General features: G+C 41.6%; 1 protein-coding gene across 1 annotated transcript in view; it reads right to left on the reverse strand.

Moving 5' to 3' along the window:
* The window catches only part of ITIH6 (inter-alpha-trypsin inhibitor heavy chain family member 6), a 90,869-nt gene that overhangs the window by 1,987 nt on the left and 72,098 nt on the right, over window positions 1-16,784 (reverse strand). The window contains exons 9-14 of the mRNA XM_089674907.1: window positions 15,084-16,637; window positions 12,786-12,815; window positions 7,210-7,266; window positions 4,746-4,790; window positions 3,690-3,803; window positions 964-1,344 (exon numbers count right to left, since the gene is read on the reverse strand). Coding sequence (XP_089531033.1) covers window positions 964-1,344; window positions 3,690-3,803; window positions 4,746-4,790; window positions 7,210-7,266; window positions 12,786-12,815; window positions 15,084-16,637 — 2,181 coding nt within the window. The remainder of the gene's footprint in view (window positions 1-963; window positions 1,345-3,689; window positions 3,804-4,745; window positions 4,791-7,209; window positions 7,267-12,785; window positions 12,816-15,083; window positions 16,638-16,784) is intronic.

A 16,784-nucleotide genomic window follows, 5' to 3' on the forward strand; every position in this document is an offset into this window, starting at 1 on the left:
GGCATGCATATATATGTGATTTAGCATTTCCGGGTAGGGGGAACACACCCTACCCGCGCCACCATTCGCAGCTGTTGATCACCGAGTCCCGGGCGGTGATTACCCACTGGCGCCTGGTGATTACCGAGGATCGCCAACGGGGAGGAGAGCTGCTTTGCTTACTAACAGTCCTCCTCCCTGTCAGCTTGGACACACTGCTCTGAATGGTTGTGCACAGCACAGCCATTCCAGAGCAGTGTGATTACAGTGAAGCCTGGGCCCCATACAGGAGAACTGGTGGTACCCCCTTATCCACGGCCCTGCTTAGTGTACTGCCATTTCAGCTTGTAGCCTTACAATGTGAACCCTTCAGTGTAGGCCCGGTACAGATTCCGTTGAACAACCCACCTTTGGGAGCCTACAGTAAGGAAACTGGAAGGGTTGGTTGGCACTCCTATGTTAAAGTTGAACTTGAACTGTGCAGAGTTACCAATGTCAGGACTAAAGAAGCAGAGGTGAAGGATGTACATTATTTTCCTGCTACAGCAAAAATGCTAAAAAGGCTAAATGATGTTGACATTTTATGGAGCTGGACCCCAAACCAGGAGAATGTAAGCGACCAAAGTTGGTGGAGTTCCTCCACATTACAGGTGTGTGTACCCTATCTTATTCATGAACAGGAAGATAGTGGGAGGAACCCTTGGCCAGCATGGACTTTGCTGGTGGCAAAATGGGGCCCTGCTAATATGTGTAAATAGATTGCTCAATTGACTTAACTAAGGAGGCTTCAAGATGGGGGGCTTTAAAAGTACATGTGATGCAACCTTTTTACTCTTAAGCCTCATAGTAGCATCATGTAGCTTTATTATTCTTGGTTGGCCGTGTACGAACAGTAATTGTGTTTGTGATGGGATTGAATACTGTGGCTGCACCCACATTGTAAATTGTATATATTGTGACACTGTACATGTTACAATGCCTCACCTAACAATCCTTTAGAGCTGAAAGACAAGCCATCTCCTCTAACTATGTAGAAACCCAGGTGATTCAGCTGCAGGTACGTTGGATGCTGGTAGTGATGAAACATGATCAGCAACTCTACATTGCGCCCAATCCATATGGTGATGTTGGTGGAAGGAGATATTCTTAAGGCCAGTCTGGGTTTTCGTATGAAAGCAGGTCGATTAACTGGGAGAGGAAGTTCCTTTTCCCCTTTGAGTGTTAAGCTGTTCAAAGTTATGTTGATGATGTAGTTGGACCGTGGCTGGTTGATGGTGATGGTTACAATGTTGAGGTAGGTTCGTAGCCGGTCTTCATGGCCAACCCGTGGTGGAGCCTTTATCAAATGACCACTCACGGTGATACCTGTTTAAGGCAGCATGATTTCATAATTCCATTAGCAAACACATCCATTTTTATTTGATTAATATTGGCTTTAAAGTGTACTGTATTTCCACCTTTGCAGCCAAATTGAGATAACACTTTATGTTACATGCTTCCATTCATATAATTAATATTTAAGAAATGCAGCTTATTTTTTTATTTAAATGGAGAACCATAGGAAAGAAGGCTTTTAATCATGTACAAGGACTTGTAATCAATTTTTAACCATGATACTTACAATTTATAGAAAAATGCATTTTTATTGTTATAAAATGAATATCAAAAATGTCATATTTATAAGGAAAGCCCAACCGCACATGAGACTAGTATCAAAAGAAAACAAACTAGTGTAGTGCTCTCCAGTTTGGGTAGGATTTTTGTCTGGTAATCAGAGGCTTGCTACAAGCCTGGGATCAGTCAGCTGGAAGTGAGGCAGTGAGGTTACCTCAGCTCAGGCTGGGAGGCTCCACAGGTCACGGCTTCTGGAGCCCTCCCACCCTTCTAGAAAGCTCTGGCACTTTCTAGAAGAGAGGAGGAGGAGGAGAGGAGGAAGCCTGAATTTGCATGTTTGAGGGAACCTGGCCAATCCACAGGCAGGAGGCCTGGCATTTTGGCTAGGATAACCAAATATATATGTTATATAAATATTAAATATGAGAGAGCCTGCACAGCAGGGGAGTTGGGTGGAAGATGAAGTGAAGGAAGGTGCTGGTGTGTGGAGCCTGGGAGGGGGCTCCAGCAGAGGAGGGCTTACCTACAGACTTAAGCTGGGCAGAAGGATCTCCACTGTCACACAGTCTACTGCAGCTGCAACCCATTAAACTACAGGAACAGGACAGTGTGCGTACTTCTACACCCTCTGGGCCAGAGATGGGAGAAGGCAGTCAGGTGCAATACCCAACTAGTTCTCCCTGAGACTACTTCATTGTAGATCTCAGAATCCCTTGCTCAGGCACACCCTGAGGACAGCCGGTGGAGGAGGAGATTTTCATCTGGGGTCTGAGGAGGTTCAGACTCAGTGCTCCTTACAGAGCTTGTTTGCTGATCTTTGTCCATTTTTGCTGAGAAGTTCTTTGGGTATCCCATATACCCCTAGACCCCATCTTTTTTAATATATAATTAAAAAATTACAGAATATCTTCATTATATGATTCTGTACCTAGATTTTCTTTGATTCTCTTTCAACACTGTCAAACAGTATAAAAACACCACAATTTCATATTTTGGCTTTTTAGATTTCTGTTGAGAGCTGAAAGTTCCACACCAACAATTGAAGAAGCCAAGTGGGTTTAGTGATTTCATATTATGGTACAAAAAAGTAGCCAATGTGCTGGAGCCCTCAAAACACTTTGGGGTTGATTTATTAAAGGCAAATAGACTGTGCATTTTGCAAGTGCAGTTGCTCCAGAGCTTAGTAAGTGAAGAAAAGTTTCACGTTGCCAAGAATACCCAATCACATGCAAGGAAAATAAAAAAAACACAATTTTTGCTTGCACATGATTGGATGATGGAAGTCAGCAGAGCTTCTGCTCATTTGCTAATCTCTGGAGCACCTGCACTTGCAGAGTACAATTGCACTTTGAAAAGTGCACAGTCTAATTTCCTTTAGTAAATCAACTCCATTGTCTGTTTTGTTGTACCATAATAAGAAAGAATTAAAGACCAACTTGGACTATGGGGATGATTGACTAAAACTGGAAAGTACAAAATATGGTGCAATTCTGCATAGTAACCAATCAGCTTTCAGGTTCTATTGCCAAAGCTTGACTGAACAAGCTGAAGTTAGAAGCTGATTGGATACCATGCACAGCTACACCAGATTCTGATTGCACTAACTTTAGTAAATCTACCCCTATGATTGTTAGTGTGGTGCTCTTCCAGCATCTTCAACATTTGGACCACATCCAGGGTGCTCCGCTAGGAGTTCATTGTTTTTTGAGAGCAGACTAACCAGAGCTAGTGAGCGCTATGAACTGAGTGTGCCTTCTTTTAATACATCAATTTAAAGCTGGCCTTAGATGGATTGAAATTCAGCCGCATCAGTTGGGGCTGGCCGAATTTCAATCTGTGCGTGTCCATTCCTGTTCAGATTTTCAGATCGACTTCTGTCAAACGGACAAACTGGAAAACATTTGTTTATCAGCGGCCACAGCTACTGATCACTGTATTCCGACAGCAGAATCCTGGCAGGGGGGGATAATCCTCCATCCACCTCAAACCATCTAAGTCCAACTTAACAGCAGACAAGGTACAGTAAGTACATTACATAAAACATTCAAAATGAAGGTTTGCATAAACTTTTAGGCAATATAAAATGTCATATGTACCTGTAATTGGATCATTGAGGAGTTTTAAAATGTCTCCTGGTCGTCCATCTAGAGTAAAGCACAACTTCTCCTGGCTCCGAGGTAAATTCACCACAAAATGTGGATCTCCGTCAACTAGTAGGGTGAAGAGAAAACTAACTTCAGCTAATATATCAGTCAGAGACAATTCAGGGAACATAATTAGTGAGCTACTAATCTATCCATGAAATAATGCAGCTCTGTTAAATCAGAAAATCATCTCTACTTTTACCATAGTTTGAGTTTTCTGAAATCCACAGCAGCCAGAATCTAGAGCAGTCATTCTTAACCAGAGTTCCTCCTGAGGCTCCTTCAGCTGTGGCTGAATGACTTCCCAGTTGATGGTGCCCATATAGCTCCAGGGCCAAACCATCTAGGCTGGCCATGATGATATACTTTTCTTTTATTCCACAACAGGTGTAAGGATAGAAAATTGCTCAATTATCCCATCAACTCAGTCAGTGTTGATGGAGGAATCCCTCCCGCAGGGCTGTTACGTTCTCCTGAGGTGGAGTGTGGGGAGCCGTCTCGGTCAGCTAAAGCTGCTAGCAATATAGTGATTCCACAATTTTCACACATCCCATCTTGTTCTTGGACAATCAACATCTGCACATTCCATGGTGAATGGATTAAAGTGTTTTAAGGATATAAATGATGGGGTATCTTTGGTATACCCATTGAAACTGAAGAAGTGGTTTGAAAAGCTACAAAATGTCTTCAACATTATAGTACACGTTCAGTTGAACGTGACCAACAACTATTAGATATACCATGACCTAGATAAATGAGAGCTTTCACAGACATATCTGTGTAGGAATTTATTCATACATTCAAAGCATGACACGTTTACACAACGTGCAGAAATCCTTGCGGGGGTCTAGAAAATATATGTACACAGTTTAAAGTGTAAAATAATTGTATATACATTAGAGGATACAAGGGAAGGCTTTACTGGTAAAGAGGGGAAAAAATATCAAAATATTGAGGAACATTGGCCTAGAAGGTACTAACAGAATCTGATCTGTAGAATTTACTCACCAGAAGACATAAAAGTCTGAAGCACAGGCGCACCAGCAGGTACTCCTTTTAAGAGAGGGAAATAGAATGTAAAGTCAATGTATAGTCTTACAGAATTTCCTTTATGTTTACTGTTGACTAGTTACTGTACAGTTGCAGTCATCTGACAACATAGGCATGTATTTATTGTGGTCATTGGTGGCCTGACAAATTCCAGCAAGGAACTAAAGCAAATTTTACCAACTTCCTGAGGACCCAGACGCAATTGTCTCAGTAGGTTGCCCTTTGACCATCTCCCACCTAACACTGAAAAATTCAAGGAACTAGGCAGAAAATTGTCAGCTGAACACCACCTGCATCCAATCAAATGTAGGCATTTTTCAAATATTTTGACAGCCGGGGACAGTAGCCACAGCAGGAGATGCCCACATCCATGCTCTGTAGTGTGAATGGAGGAGTCTGTTAGATCTTCTCTGCTCACCCCGCAGGCTGAACGGAAATATACTATATGTGTTTGGCCAGCTTAATTTAGGCATCACTTGAGATCATCAAGAAGAAACACTCATCGGCCACTTTATTAGGTACACCTTGCTAGTACCGGGTTGAATCCCCTTTTGCCTTCAGAACTGCCTTAATTCTCCATGGCATAGATTAACCCCTTGACGCCGATGTAACACAAATATGCGGCCTCACAGAACTGGGCTTTTTTCTGTGGGGCCGCATATTTGCATATCTGTATTTGTGCTGGGAGCGCAAATCCCAGCACAAAGACCGCTTTGTCACTGAGAGCACCGGGTCCCGTTCTAACGATCGGGACCCGGGACTCCCGATACCAGGTCACATGATCGCTGTGATAGCCTCTGATTGGCTATCACAGTGATCAGTCACTGTACAGCCCGGCCCCCTTGTTTTTTTTCCTCTCTCTATGAATGGAGGAGAGAGATACATAAATAAATATTCAAAAATAAAATAAAAGATAAAGAAAAAATATCTAGATCAAGGTTTGATTTAGTTCAATGCCAGGGCTAGTGTTTGGGTCAAGGTCAGGGTCAAAAGGTCAGGGTCAAAGGTCAGGATTTAAACCAAAATTTTGTTTTAGTGTCAGTTAGTGTCAGTGTGTTTTAGGTAAAAAAAAAAAAAAAAAAAAAAGGACAAAAGCAAAAATTTGTGTGCTATACTACTGGTACAAACAACAAATAACATACACATATATGATATTGCTGCGATTGTCAAGAGCTGGAGAATTTATTTTGGGCTGTTTTTTGGTGGTAGGTTATAGTAGTAACAAGAAACACACAGCTAAATACAGTTTTAGGCCAGTTTTTCTTTGATAATAAAAAAAAAAATCAGGAGATATCCATTACCATTTACCACCAAATGAAAGCCCAATTTGTCCTGAAAAATACAAGATATAATTCACCTGGATGTACAAAGTAGTTGTGATATGGATGGTTTTACTAACACATGTCAACATTGCAAAATTGTGCAGTCATTTAGATTTGTTTTACCCTTAGGCATGAAGGGGTTAAACAAGGTGTTTAAAACATTCTTCAGAGATTTTGGTCCATATTGATATGATATAATCATGCAGTTGCTGCAGATTTGTAGGCTGCACATCCATGATGCGAATCTACCGTTCCACCACATCCTAAAGGTGCTCTGTTGGATTGAGATCTGGTGACTTTGGAGGCCATTGGAGTACAGTGAACTCATTGTCATGTTCAAGAAACCAGTTTGAGATGATTTGAGCTTCGTGTCATGGTGCATTATCCTGCTGGAAGGAGCCATCAAAAGATGGGGACACTAGAGTCATAAATGGATGGACATGGTCAGCAACAATACTCAGGTAGGCCGTGCCATTTAAACGATGCTCAGTTGGTATTAAGGGGCCCAATGTGTGTCGAGAAAATATCCTCCACACCATTCCACCAACACCACCAGCCTGAACCATTGATACAAGGTAGGATGGATCCATGCTTTCATGTTGTTTATGCCAAATTCTGACCCTACATCTGAGTGTCGCAGCTGAAATCGAAACTCATCAGACCGGGCAACATTTTTCCAATCTTCTATTAGCCAATTTTGAACTTCAGCAAGTCGTCTTCACCATGTCTAGATGCCTAAATGCATTGTGTTGCTGCCATGTGATTGGCTGATTAACAATTTGTGTTACCAAGTAATTGAACAGGTGTACCTAATAAAGTGGCCGGTGAGTGTAGAAGACTGATGGGAGAACAAGACCAATTGGTCAATCAAAAAATAATGTAATCAAGTGTAACAAAGTTTTATAAATTTTTATAATGGATACAGAGGATTTTTCTTAATGATGATTGTTTGACACAACCAAAAAAAACATTGTTAGGTCTGATACAGTTTTAACTATCTTCTTGAAAACAAATGCATGTGGGCTAATGTGTGTAATGAGGCTCCACAGCTATGTAAACCAGACACATAAACCAGTTGCAGCACAGTTAAGGTATCTTACCATCATAGTCAATATCTGGTTCCATAAATGGGTCTACTATCATTTCGTAATCAGAATCTGCAAAACCGGAAAAGAGGTGTTAATATTTTCAAATGCTACACACGGTTACATAGGTTTATAAAGGGAGGATGTCAAGGGAAACATGCAGAATTTTTAGTTTGGGATACATTAGGGAGATGTACTATAAGCTAATAGTGATGTAAGTGTCCTTCAAGTGCTGGTAGAATGTTAGGACAATGTCACAGATCAGTAGCAAAGCTGGTCTGCAACTTGTGATTCTACCACCATGTGCACCTTGTTGCTAAACAGGACTGGGAAGTATAGACATTGCCGAATTCCTCCTGATGATTGATATAGCAGCTACACAGCCAGTACCAGCCCAGCCTGTCAATCAATCTTACTATTTAGCTGTGCCCAGGCCAACAGACATTGCCTAAACCAGTGTTTTTCAACCTTTTTTCAGTCAAGGCACCCCTTAAAGTTATGGACAGTCCAGAGGCACCCTTTAAAATTTTGGACAGTCCCGAGGCACTGCATTCTAAAATGGGGTGCCTGAAGACTGTCCATAATTTTAAAAAGGCACCACATTCTAAAATGGGAAAAAATATTCAAATGGTTTTATATAATGCAGCAACATCCACACATGTAGGACACCCAACATTAGAGGGGATTTTTTCTTTTATGCACACTGGTACTGAGTAGTATTCCAATGTTTCTCTTCTCCTTCAGTTTTTCTCCATCACTGAGCTAACGTGACACCAGCACCAACAGAGAGGGGTGGGGGAGGGTCAAACTAGGATGCTGTGCAGGCAACCAACATCCTCCTTATCGACTGATGATGTCATTAGTTGTCAGGCCGCCATTGGCTAGAAGGTTGTAATGGTGCACAGTGGAAACCTGTGTAACTAAAAGCCACCTTGTTCCACCCACTGACTTGTATACAAGTTTTGTGCAATTTTATTTTTTCAGACATTTTGCCAAGGCACCCCTGGAGAAACCTCAAGGCACCCTGGTTGAGAAAGCCTGGCCTAAACAATAGGTTCATTTCCTACCCAAAGATTCCAAGTGGTATTAGTTCTTGTGATCTTGCATTCCTGTTTCTCTGATTATAGACTTTGGCTTGTATTTTGATGATGCCTATCCAATACCCCCCCCCCAACCTATGGTATATCACCTTTCTGAAATTGCCTGTTGATTTTTACCATATTCCAGTTCTGTTCCTGCTCAGTTACCATCTGCACAGGTGTGCACAGTTTCCGCTACTTGACTGACCGACCAGGAAAGCGAGGGAGAACATGGTTGCGTGTAATTAGACTATGAACTTCAGCCTATTTTAGGGCTCATGCCCTCTTGAAACATGCAGATAGACAGGCGCACTGTCCAACTTGTATGTAACAGAGTATTATTGAAATTATAATCAAAAGCAAACACCCGCGCCCAACAAATGTGAACAAAAATTATGTATGGTTAGGTACAGCAGCGATTTTAAACCAAGCTCAAAGCTTGTGATTACTAAAAGAGCATATGAAAGAAAACAGCGCTGATAAATCATATGTGAACATGCATTATTCAAAACAATGAAGAAATAATCCAGATGAAACTAAATATATCTGAAATGAACTAAAATGTGCTCATGTGCTCTTCCCATGATAAGAAAGTTCATAAATATAACACAATTCCTTGTGTATCCACCTTCAATAAACAAATCACCATGCATACTTGGTTGACTCTCCACCACACACGGCGCTCCCCGGATGATATGTGACCTTGTGTACACAAGTAAGTCAATATTTGCTTCCCAGCACACAATGTGCTCTAACACTTGCCAAATGGCCTCCACTTCTCCAGGTTCTCAATGCAGGTAATCCCACCCCTTTAGGGTTCACTGTACTCTATCAAGTTACTCAGAGGAACTGAACCAAACTGAACCATGGCAAAACAATAAAAAGGGATCTTTTATAGTGTTTACCATTTATTGAGTAAAATAAACTTAAAAGCTTCCATATGCACTCACAATAGAATTTATGTGACAAGCCTCTAATGTTACCAAGCCACGGGAATGCCGCTATGTGTTCCAGGCGAAGAGGAAATGGAGTGCTGGAAGTCTCGCTCAACACGATTCGTCACAAGTGTGGGGCATCCTCAGGATGTGAAGAAATGCATTGAGTAGGACTGGTTTTGAACATTTTGTGTTTCATCTGGACTATTTTGCCATTGTTTTGGATTATGCATGTTCATATATGATTTATTAGCGCAGTTTTGTTTTGCATGTTCTTTTAGCAATCACAGGTTTTGAGCTTGGTTTAAGATAGCTGCTGTACCTAATCATACAGAGTCTTGTTTCATATGTTCTTTTGTCTGTAACAGACAAGAGATCTTTTTTCTTTTAAGACTAGCCCAATAGAATGAAGAACAGGTGATTAAGTCATCATCATCACCGTAAGGAATCTGAACAGTGCAAACTTCAATTTAAGAGTTGAGGAGTTCTAGGGTGACCAGTTCAAAGGAAAGCTTTCTAATTTAGAATCTTGTGTCAACCCATAACACTGAAACAATGATTCAAAATTAATTAAATCCCAAAGTTCAATAACGTAAAACAGACTTCCTCCTCTACATCATAAAATTCCAACACAAATTTTCTGTACTGTTCATACTCAGAGTTGTGCTCTGCCTGAGGTCTGAAAAGGGATAACAGAGAGAATCCCAAAACACTGGGACCACCAGCTGGCCCAGTATTTTGTAAAGACATTAGCACAGGGGGCAGACACTCTTACCCTGCCCCTGCTGTACTTGCTTTAGTGTATCAATAACTTGTCAAAACATTGCAGGCCCAGTAAATGGTAGAGCAAAGGCCTCCAAACTTTTTAAACAAAGGGACAGTTTGGGGGGGGGTTCAGATTTTGGCCAGTGGGAGTAGAAAATGTCCCAGGATTAGTAGAAGCAAACAATGTCTCAGGTTTTTTGGGTCAGTGGGAATAAAAAATTGACATATGTAGTCAGTAGGTGGAGAAATACTGCCCCATCAATAGTATCAGTGGGAGAAAAAGTGCCCCCTGGTTGGTGTCAGTGAGAGGAATATCACCTCATATCAGTGGGAATAATAGTACACCAAGGGCCAGTTAAAGGCAAACAAAGGGCCACATCTAGGCCGTAAGCCACAGTTTTGGAGACCACTGTTGTAGAGGAACCTGCCCAGGGGGAAGACGCCCAACTCCTGGCCCATTCCACCCTGTGTTAGATGTTTACAAAAGGACAATTTACTCTGCCTGGCTTACTGGGGGGCAGCAAATCAACACTGGTCATCATCATGGTCCACTAAAATCTAGCAATGGCAATTTCTGTGTTTCCCCCATTGTGCTCTCCTCAATGGACCTAGAACAAGTTCTCTATTCAGAATGCGCCACCAAGCCTACTTCTGCATTGTATATCCACCTCTGCATGATGGCCCTACCTGACTTGACTACCCTATGGCAGAGATTGCTCACGAACATACCAGATCTTGATTGTAATGACTGATCTGATATCTGGGATTTCCCCTGTGGCTGACCCAACTGGGACAGGGTCTTTTGGAGGAGACTGCAGGCTAGCCTCTTGCTTAATGACTATGGGACCTGGCATTTGAGGGGGCTCTATTCTTTGGAGGTGTGTGCCTGGGGGACCTTTTGGAGTAGTTTTACTTCAGATTCAAGTCAATTTCTCCTAAAAACACACAGACTCTGAGAACTGGAGGACCAGGATACAGACTAGGGGGTCTCTGTGCCCAAACCAGCATTGGCTGCTTCAACCACCCTCCTAGACTCAGAGACTCTAAACAGATGGTAATATAATCAGCTCAAAACAACCTGATGCTGAAGTCTCTTAGTGTAATCTGTTTATTAAGGTGTGATGTGTTTACCATTGTGTTTTTGTCCCATTGTTAGTTGAGTTAATTGAGTCACTTATTGTTTCTGTCTGTTGGCTAGTCCTCCTGGAGGTTCCTACATGATGGGATAAGTCTTGTATCAACTTGACCTCATTACCTAATCAATGTGGGATGTCTATCCCGATGTCTAATGTTTGTTTTATTGTTTATGTGGGGACTGCCCTTATTTCTGAAGTGTATAAAAAACTGTATTTCTGTTCAATAAAGAGTTCCAGTTGCACCTAAGTTAGTTTTGACTAGTTCTTGGGTGCAATGCCCAGCTATAATACCTTGGTCCTGTGTTCCAGCAGTGAGGAAGCAGTTCTCTGACGGAAGCACCCAGGCAGAGTGTCAGCGGTCCGTCACATCCCCTTTAAGCAGTTGGTCTCTTTATGGGATAGACTAGCTTATTTCACCCCATACCGTGTACACAAAATGGACTCCAGGATCCATCAATGGTGCTGGAGATGCTCTTACTCCCCTGTTGATTTCTCATGTTTTCTGATTGTGACCTGCTAGGAGCATACCATGCTAGGGCTCCTTCTTTTCTATGCCAGAAAGGCTATCAATCTCATCTGGAAAGAGCCTGCCCCACCTACAGTGGCATTCTGTAAACAACTGGTTAACCTTAGCCTCCCACTGTACAAAGGTACCTATTAACTAAAGGTTGTCCCAAAAAAGTTCAATAAAATATGGTCTAAATGGCTTGATGATTCTACTGCATTCTCTGATACCTCATGAGTCTGTGATACTGCTTCTGAAACTTAATATTTGTTAACAGGACAGGGGTGGTTGGGGTCAGGGGGCCCTGCTGGGTACTATATACTTCTCCTTGATCGTGATCGTGTTTTGGTCAAGAGGAGAGCCACACTGGATTTTGTTTTTGCTTTTAGGTTATTTTTCTACCTGTCTGTAACCTGTCGAATTTTGGGCCCAAGTCTATTTGTTAGGCAGGTGATAGCCCCTGCGTGGGCATTTTGTTGTATTGTCCAAACCTCAATAAACAAAACTGAAAAAAAAAATTTAGCGATGACACCAGTTCTGGTCATGGACAATAATGGCTGCCTATGTTAGCCCAATGCAAGCATGGAGAGTGGCTGTTGTTTCCAAGACGCATACCCTAGATTGCAATGGTCTACTGGAAACAGCCCTCAGTCAAATCTTCCAGCCAAAAGCCAGTGGGACATGCTCCTGATCATGTGACCACTGTGAGAGCCCATTGCAATGGTCCCTTGATATCAAAAGGAACACCACCCCTCCATGCATTAAAGCTTACTTAAAGGGTCCTGGAAGGCAGCATTAATGTTTTTTGTGTCATGTCCCACAAAGAGGGTTGGCCATGCTACACACCGATCTTGCTGTGCAGATAGGCCAGCATCAGTCGTGTAGTCTCTATGCTATCTCCTCTTCTACCAGCAGAAAACAAATGCGTGGATGACCTGAGTTTTCACATTTATTCTTTGCATCTAATCACACAAACCTTTTCCAGAGGTCGGAAAATGTTAATATATCTCACATTCACCTGAGATCAATGAGCAACTTTAAACTGAGCACAGTAATTTGCAATGATCTGATTCCGCAAACAATCTAATTGTCTGACACCTTAAAATGTAGATAAGTGATAAGAGCCCTCTATATAAATACTGCACAGGGTATAACAAGTGACTTTACATACCTTCAGTGGAATATGTTTTACTACTGACTCCTGAAAAATAAATGCAAATGATGATTTTTATAAAATGCGTTTTAATAAGCATTGAGTTTACAATTCACCTATACACTATAAAAGCATAATTGGTATTGTGACATTAAATATGAAAAGAGAGAGGATAATATCACTATATCAATGTTTTCACATTCAGTGTCCAGTGATGGACAATCAAAGCGAAGTATGTCACCGTCATGGTTTTCCAGAACAGGTCCAAAACTTTATTCAGCGACCAAATCATTATAACAGAAGCAACGTTTTGGAGTCTCCCAGGAGGATGCCTGATGAAAAGGTCCTGTAAGGCCCCAAAACGTTGCTTCTTTTATATAATGCTGTGATCACTAAATAAAGCTTTGGACCCAGTTTGGAGATCCATGGTGTGCTGTTGACATACTTTCGCTTTGATTATCTTTGGTTTCCAGCCAGTGGTGAAGCCACTTCTGTCCCGCTATAGTTCTGCACATCCAGGCAATCCACATTTTCTTCACACTTTGCATTCAGAGTCAGTATATAGTCCTTGAGCTTGGCCTTCTAAGTTAAGAATTTATACCTCTCAGAGAGATTTAAATTGCTAGTGCCTGTATACGCAGTTTTATACTCCCTGCTAATCTATGTGAGATTGCATTGTGTGACTGTGCCCATGTGTACTTTGTAATTGCAGTGGGTGGTTGACAGCCAATCTGATTGTATCCAGATTAGTTTGAGTGTGTGGAAGCCAACGTATCTGCTTTATTTAGGAACAGATCTTTGTATGTATATGGCTGCCTAGCATGCCACTCATTTAACAAACTACAGGTAGTGGCAAGCTACCCTAAGCATGTGTCTGATGCGGGGGCAGTGGGAAAGGTGAAAGTGTGCAATTATTCCATCTCACAGATATGCTTAGTGAATCACATACAGTAGGTGCCAAACAACCATTAGAGTGTACCAAATTGTACGCCAGATTTGTATCTGATTTTGTGGTTTCAGCTAGCTAGATTTTGGCTAAGTCGCGTTCTAGTGGTGGCTGGTGGTATTGCAGGTACCTTGTTTTACTTTCCCAAGACAAGCCCTATACTCATCCCTCCCCCAGAGAACAAGGATCTTAGAAAACCGGTTAGCAAGAGAGCAAGAGTTTCTTACAGAGACCCTGTCATCAGCTTAAAACTGCTGAAAAAACTCCAGTCATTTAAATGCTAAATTGCAGTGTTTTTCTTTTTCATAAATATTTTTTATGCACTAGCAATGTGCCTTAGAACCCAATATTGTCCTTTTAATATTTAATTTGAAGGAAACAGTAGACACTATCTAATAAGGCTTTCTGGTCACATAGAGCACTGGCAGGCTTCAGCTTGATATCACAATATAAGTACAATAAGCCCCCAGACAATATATCCATTCCCTGAGATTGTATTGGGGCATCCTCCAGATACTCCGATTTCACCCTACACTCCAAAGACAGAGTCTAAATTGACCCTAGTATGTGTATGTATGAATGTGACTTAGGAACCTTAGATTGTACACTTCTTGAGGGCAGTGACTAATGTGAATGTACAATCTACACATATGTAAAGTGCTGCATGAACTGATGGTGCTATATAAGTACCCATAATAAATAAACATATAAATAAATCTACAGAGGTCGGAGAATGTCAATGGGCATTCACTGGGGTTGATTTACTAAAACTGGAGAGTGCAAAATTTGGTGCAGCTTTGCATAGAAACCAATCCGCGTTTAGCTTTTTTGTCAAAGCTTAATTGAAGAAGCTGAAGTTAGAAGCGGATTGGCTACTATTCACAGCTGAAGCTGGTTTTGCACTCCCCAACTTTAGTAAATCAACCCCCATTGCCCCTTTATCCCACTAAAGACCTTAGGAGTGGCAATTATCCAACATTTACAGATAGCAACAGGCCTTCTAAATACAACAAACACAATACCAAGATAGAACAATTCTATGTTTTCTACACTAATAGCCTTTTCTCCTTCTGTCCGGAACATTCAGATAATCTGAACTGTTGTGGTGTTTATACCATTCTGCCCCACTTCAAAAGAAGAGGGAAATTAGAACCACACACAAGGACTGTCAAATGCTGCCTAAAATTGGAGCTTGTAAACTGTACTTTTAATTTACATTAAATTACATTAAATTTACTCAGCAGCTGGTCAAAATCAAGAACAGGACACTTGATCAACTTACAAAAATTCTCTTTTAACTCATCAAAAGGAGGAAAAGAGCATAATCCTGACACAAGGTATGAACAAGCACTCTTTAAAATGTATTGTACCTGTGATTTCTTCAAAGTAGCTGTACACAGGAGGTGGATTGAGTGACTCCACGAAAGTTGGATATGAGAATGTACCAGGTAAAAGTTCAGTGTCCTCAGGAAGAATAAGAAGCCTTAGGTGAGTGGGATTTACTGGGAAAGATGTAGGTGGTCCTGTAGTCTGAGACTCTTCTACACCTTCCATAACCCCTTCACCAGGAGTATATGTGCTTCTATATGAAGAGACAGAAACTGTACTCGTCATTGTCTCTTGTGTGCTTTCTGTTACTGTGACAGTTGAAACATTGCTTGAAACCAAGGAATTAGTTGGGTTCCCAGAGCTGGTGGACAAGCTAGAAAGCTTCTCCGTCTTGGTTAATGTTGTTCCTGTTGGAACCAAACTGGTTGGGTGAAGTGTGTTGATGGGAAGCAAAGTAGTATTGTGACGGATGACTGAAAGTGTTATCAAAGATGGAGCAGAAACTGAAGCCATGGTTGTCAGTTTTTCTAAAGTGTTGGTTGTCGTCAATCCTTGAGTTACACCAGGCTGACCTCTGGTTATGGTAACCTGGGTAATTGTTGCCTTAGAAGTGGTTGCCTTTGTTGTGCCTATCTTGGCTGTTGTTGAAGGCTTTAGGGTTTTAATGACTGGTTTTGTAGGTCGGGCTGTGGTGGTCATCTTGGCTTTTATGGAAGTAGTGCTTGCAGAAGTGGTAGTCACAGCGCGCTGTGATGTAGCAGTTACATGTGTGGCTGTAGTACTAGGATTAGCAGTAGTTGTAGCTGCGGTTGTTTTGGGGTCCTCTGGATCATCAGGCTTCACTACTATGAGGGAAGTAACAGGTGTCACAAAGTTGTATTTAAGAGATAAGTTAGTAGCTTTCTCTGTCAGTATCTTTCGAGCTATGGTGTCATTGGCTTTAATCCTAGCCTGCAACAAATCTTGGATCGTGAAGTAGGCCCAAAGCCTCTGGACAAACCATTGAATTTCCTCCACATTGCCTGAACACCCGAAGCTGGGCTCTGTAGCATTATCCACCACAGAGATGTCATTTTCTAGACTTAGCTTCTCTTTCTGATTATGTGCAGTCATTCGAACCTGAAGATTTTTTGCTCCTGGCTTTACTTTGCCTGTGACAACCAACTCTGATCCCTCAAAATAATTGGGAAATAGGGTCTGTGTCACATTTTGAGTTGTTTCTCCAAGGTAAGCCAATTCAATGTCAAAGAGGAGAGGGCTGGCAATCTCATCATAAAATCCTTTTAGCTGCAAAGTGGCATCAGAATGTTCATAAATACGTCTTGCTACGCCACGGTTTTCAAGGGATAATCGACGCATGAGGTTGTAGTCAGCATCATCGCCAAATGCAAGGCAAAAAAGAGAAATGGTTCCTCCAAGGGCTTTATTGGCATTTTCAAGAATGCGGGTAGAAGATGTTACTCCAGAGGTGGCCTCTCCATCTGTCAAGAATATGATGAGCGGGATCTTTTGCTTGGTGCCTCCTTTCTCTGGTTTACTTGATGTCTTGTTAAAGATAGAAGCAGCGGCCAGAACAGCAGCATTAATATCTGTCCCTAAAGAGATAAAAAAATATTAGATCCCTTAAAGTATAGGTAAACCCAATCACTAAAATCTCATACAAGTTTTCTAATGTTAATGTCATTTTAAAAGCCATTTTCAAATTACTCACAAGCCCCACACCAGGCGTGTCAAACAGGCGG

This window comes from Staurois parvus, unplaced genomic scaffold (genome assembly GCF_062004578.1).
Source record: "Staurois parvus isolate SC_StPar_1 unplaced genomic scaffold, SC_StPar_1.0 ptg000154l, whole genome shotgun sequence".
NCBI classification, from domain to species: Eukaryota; Metazoa; Chordata; class Amphibia; order Anura; family Ranidae; genus Staurois; species Staurois parvus.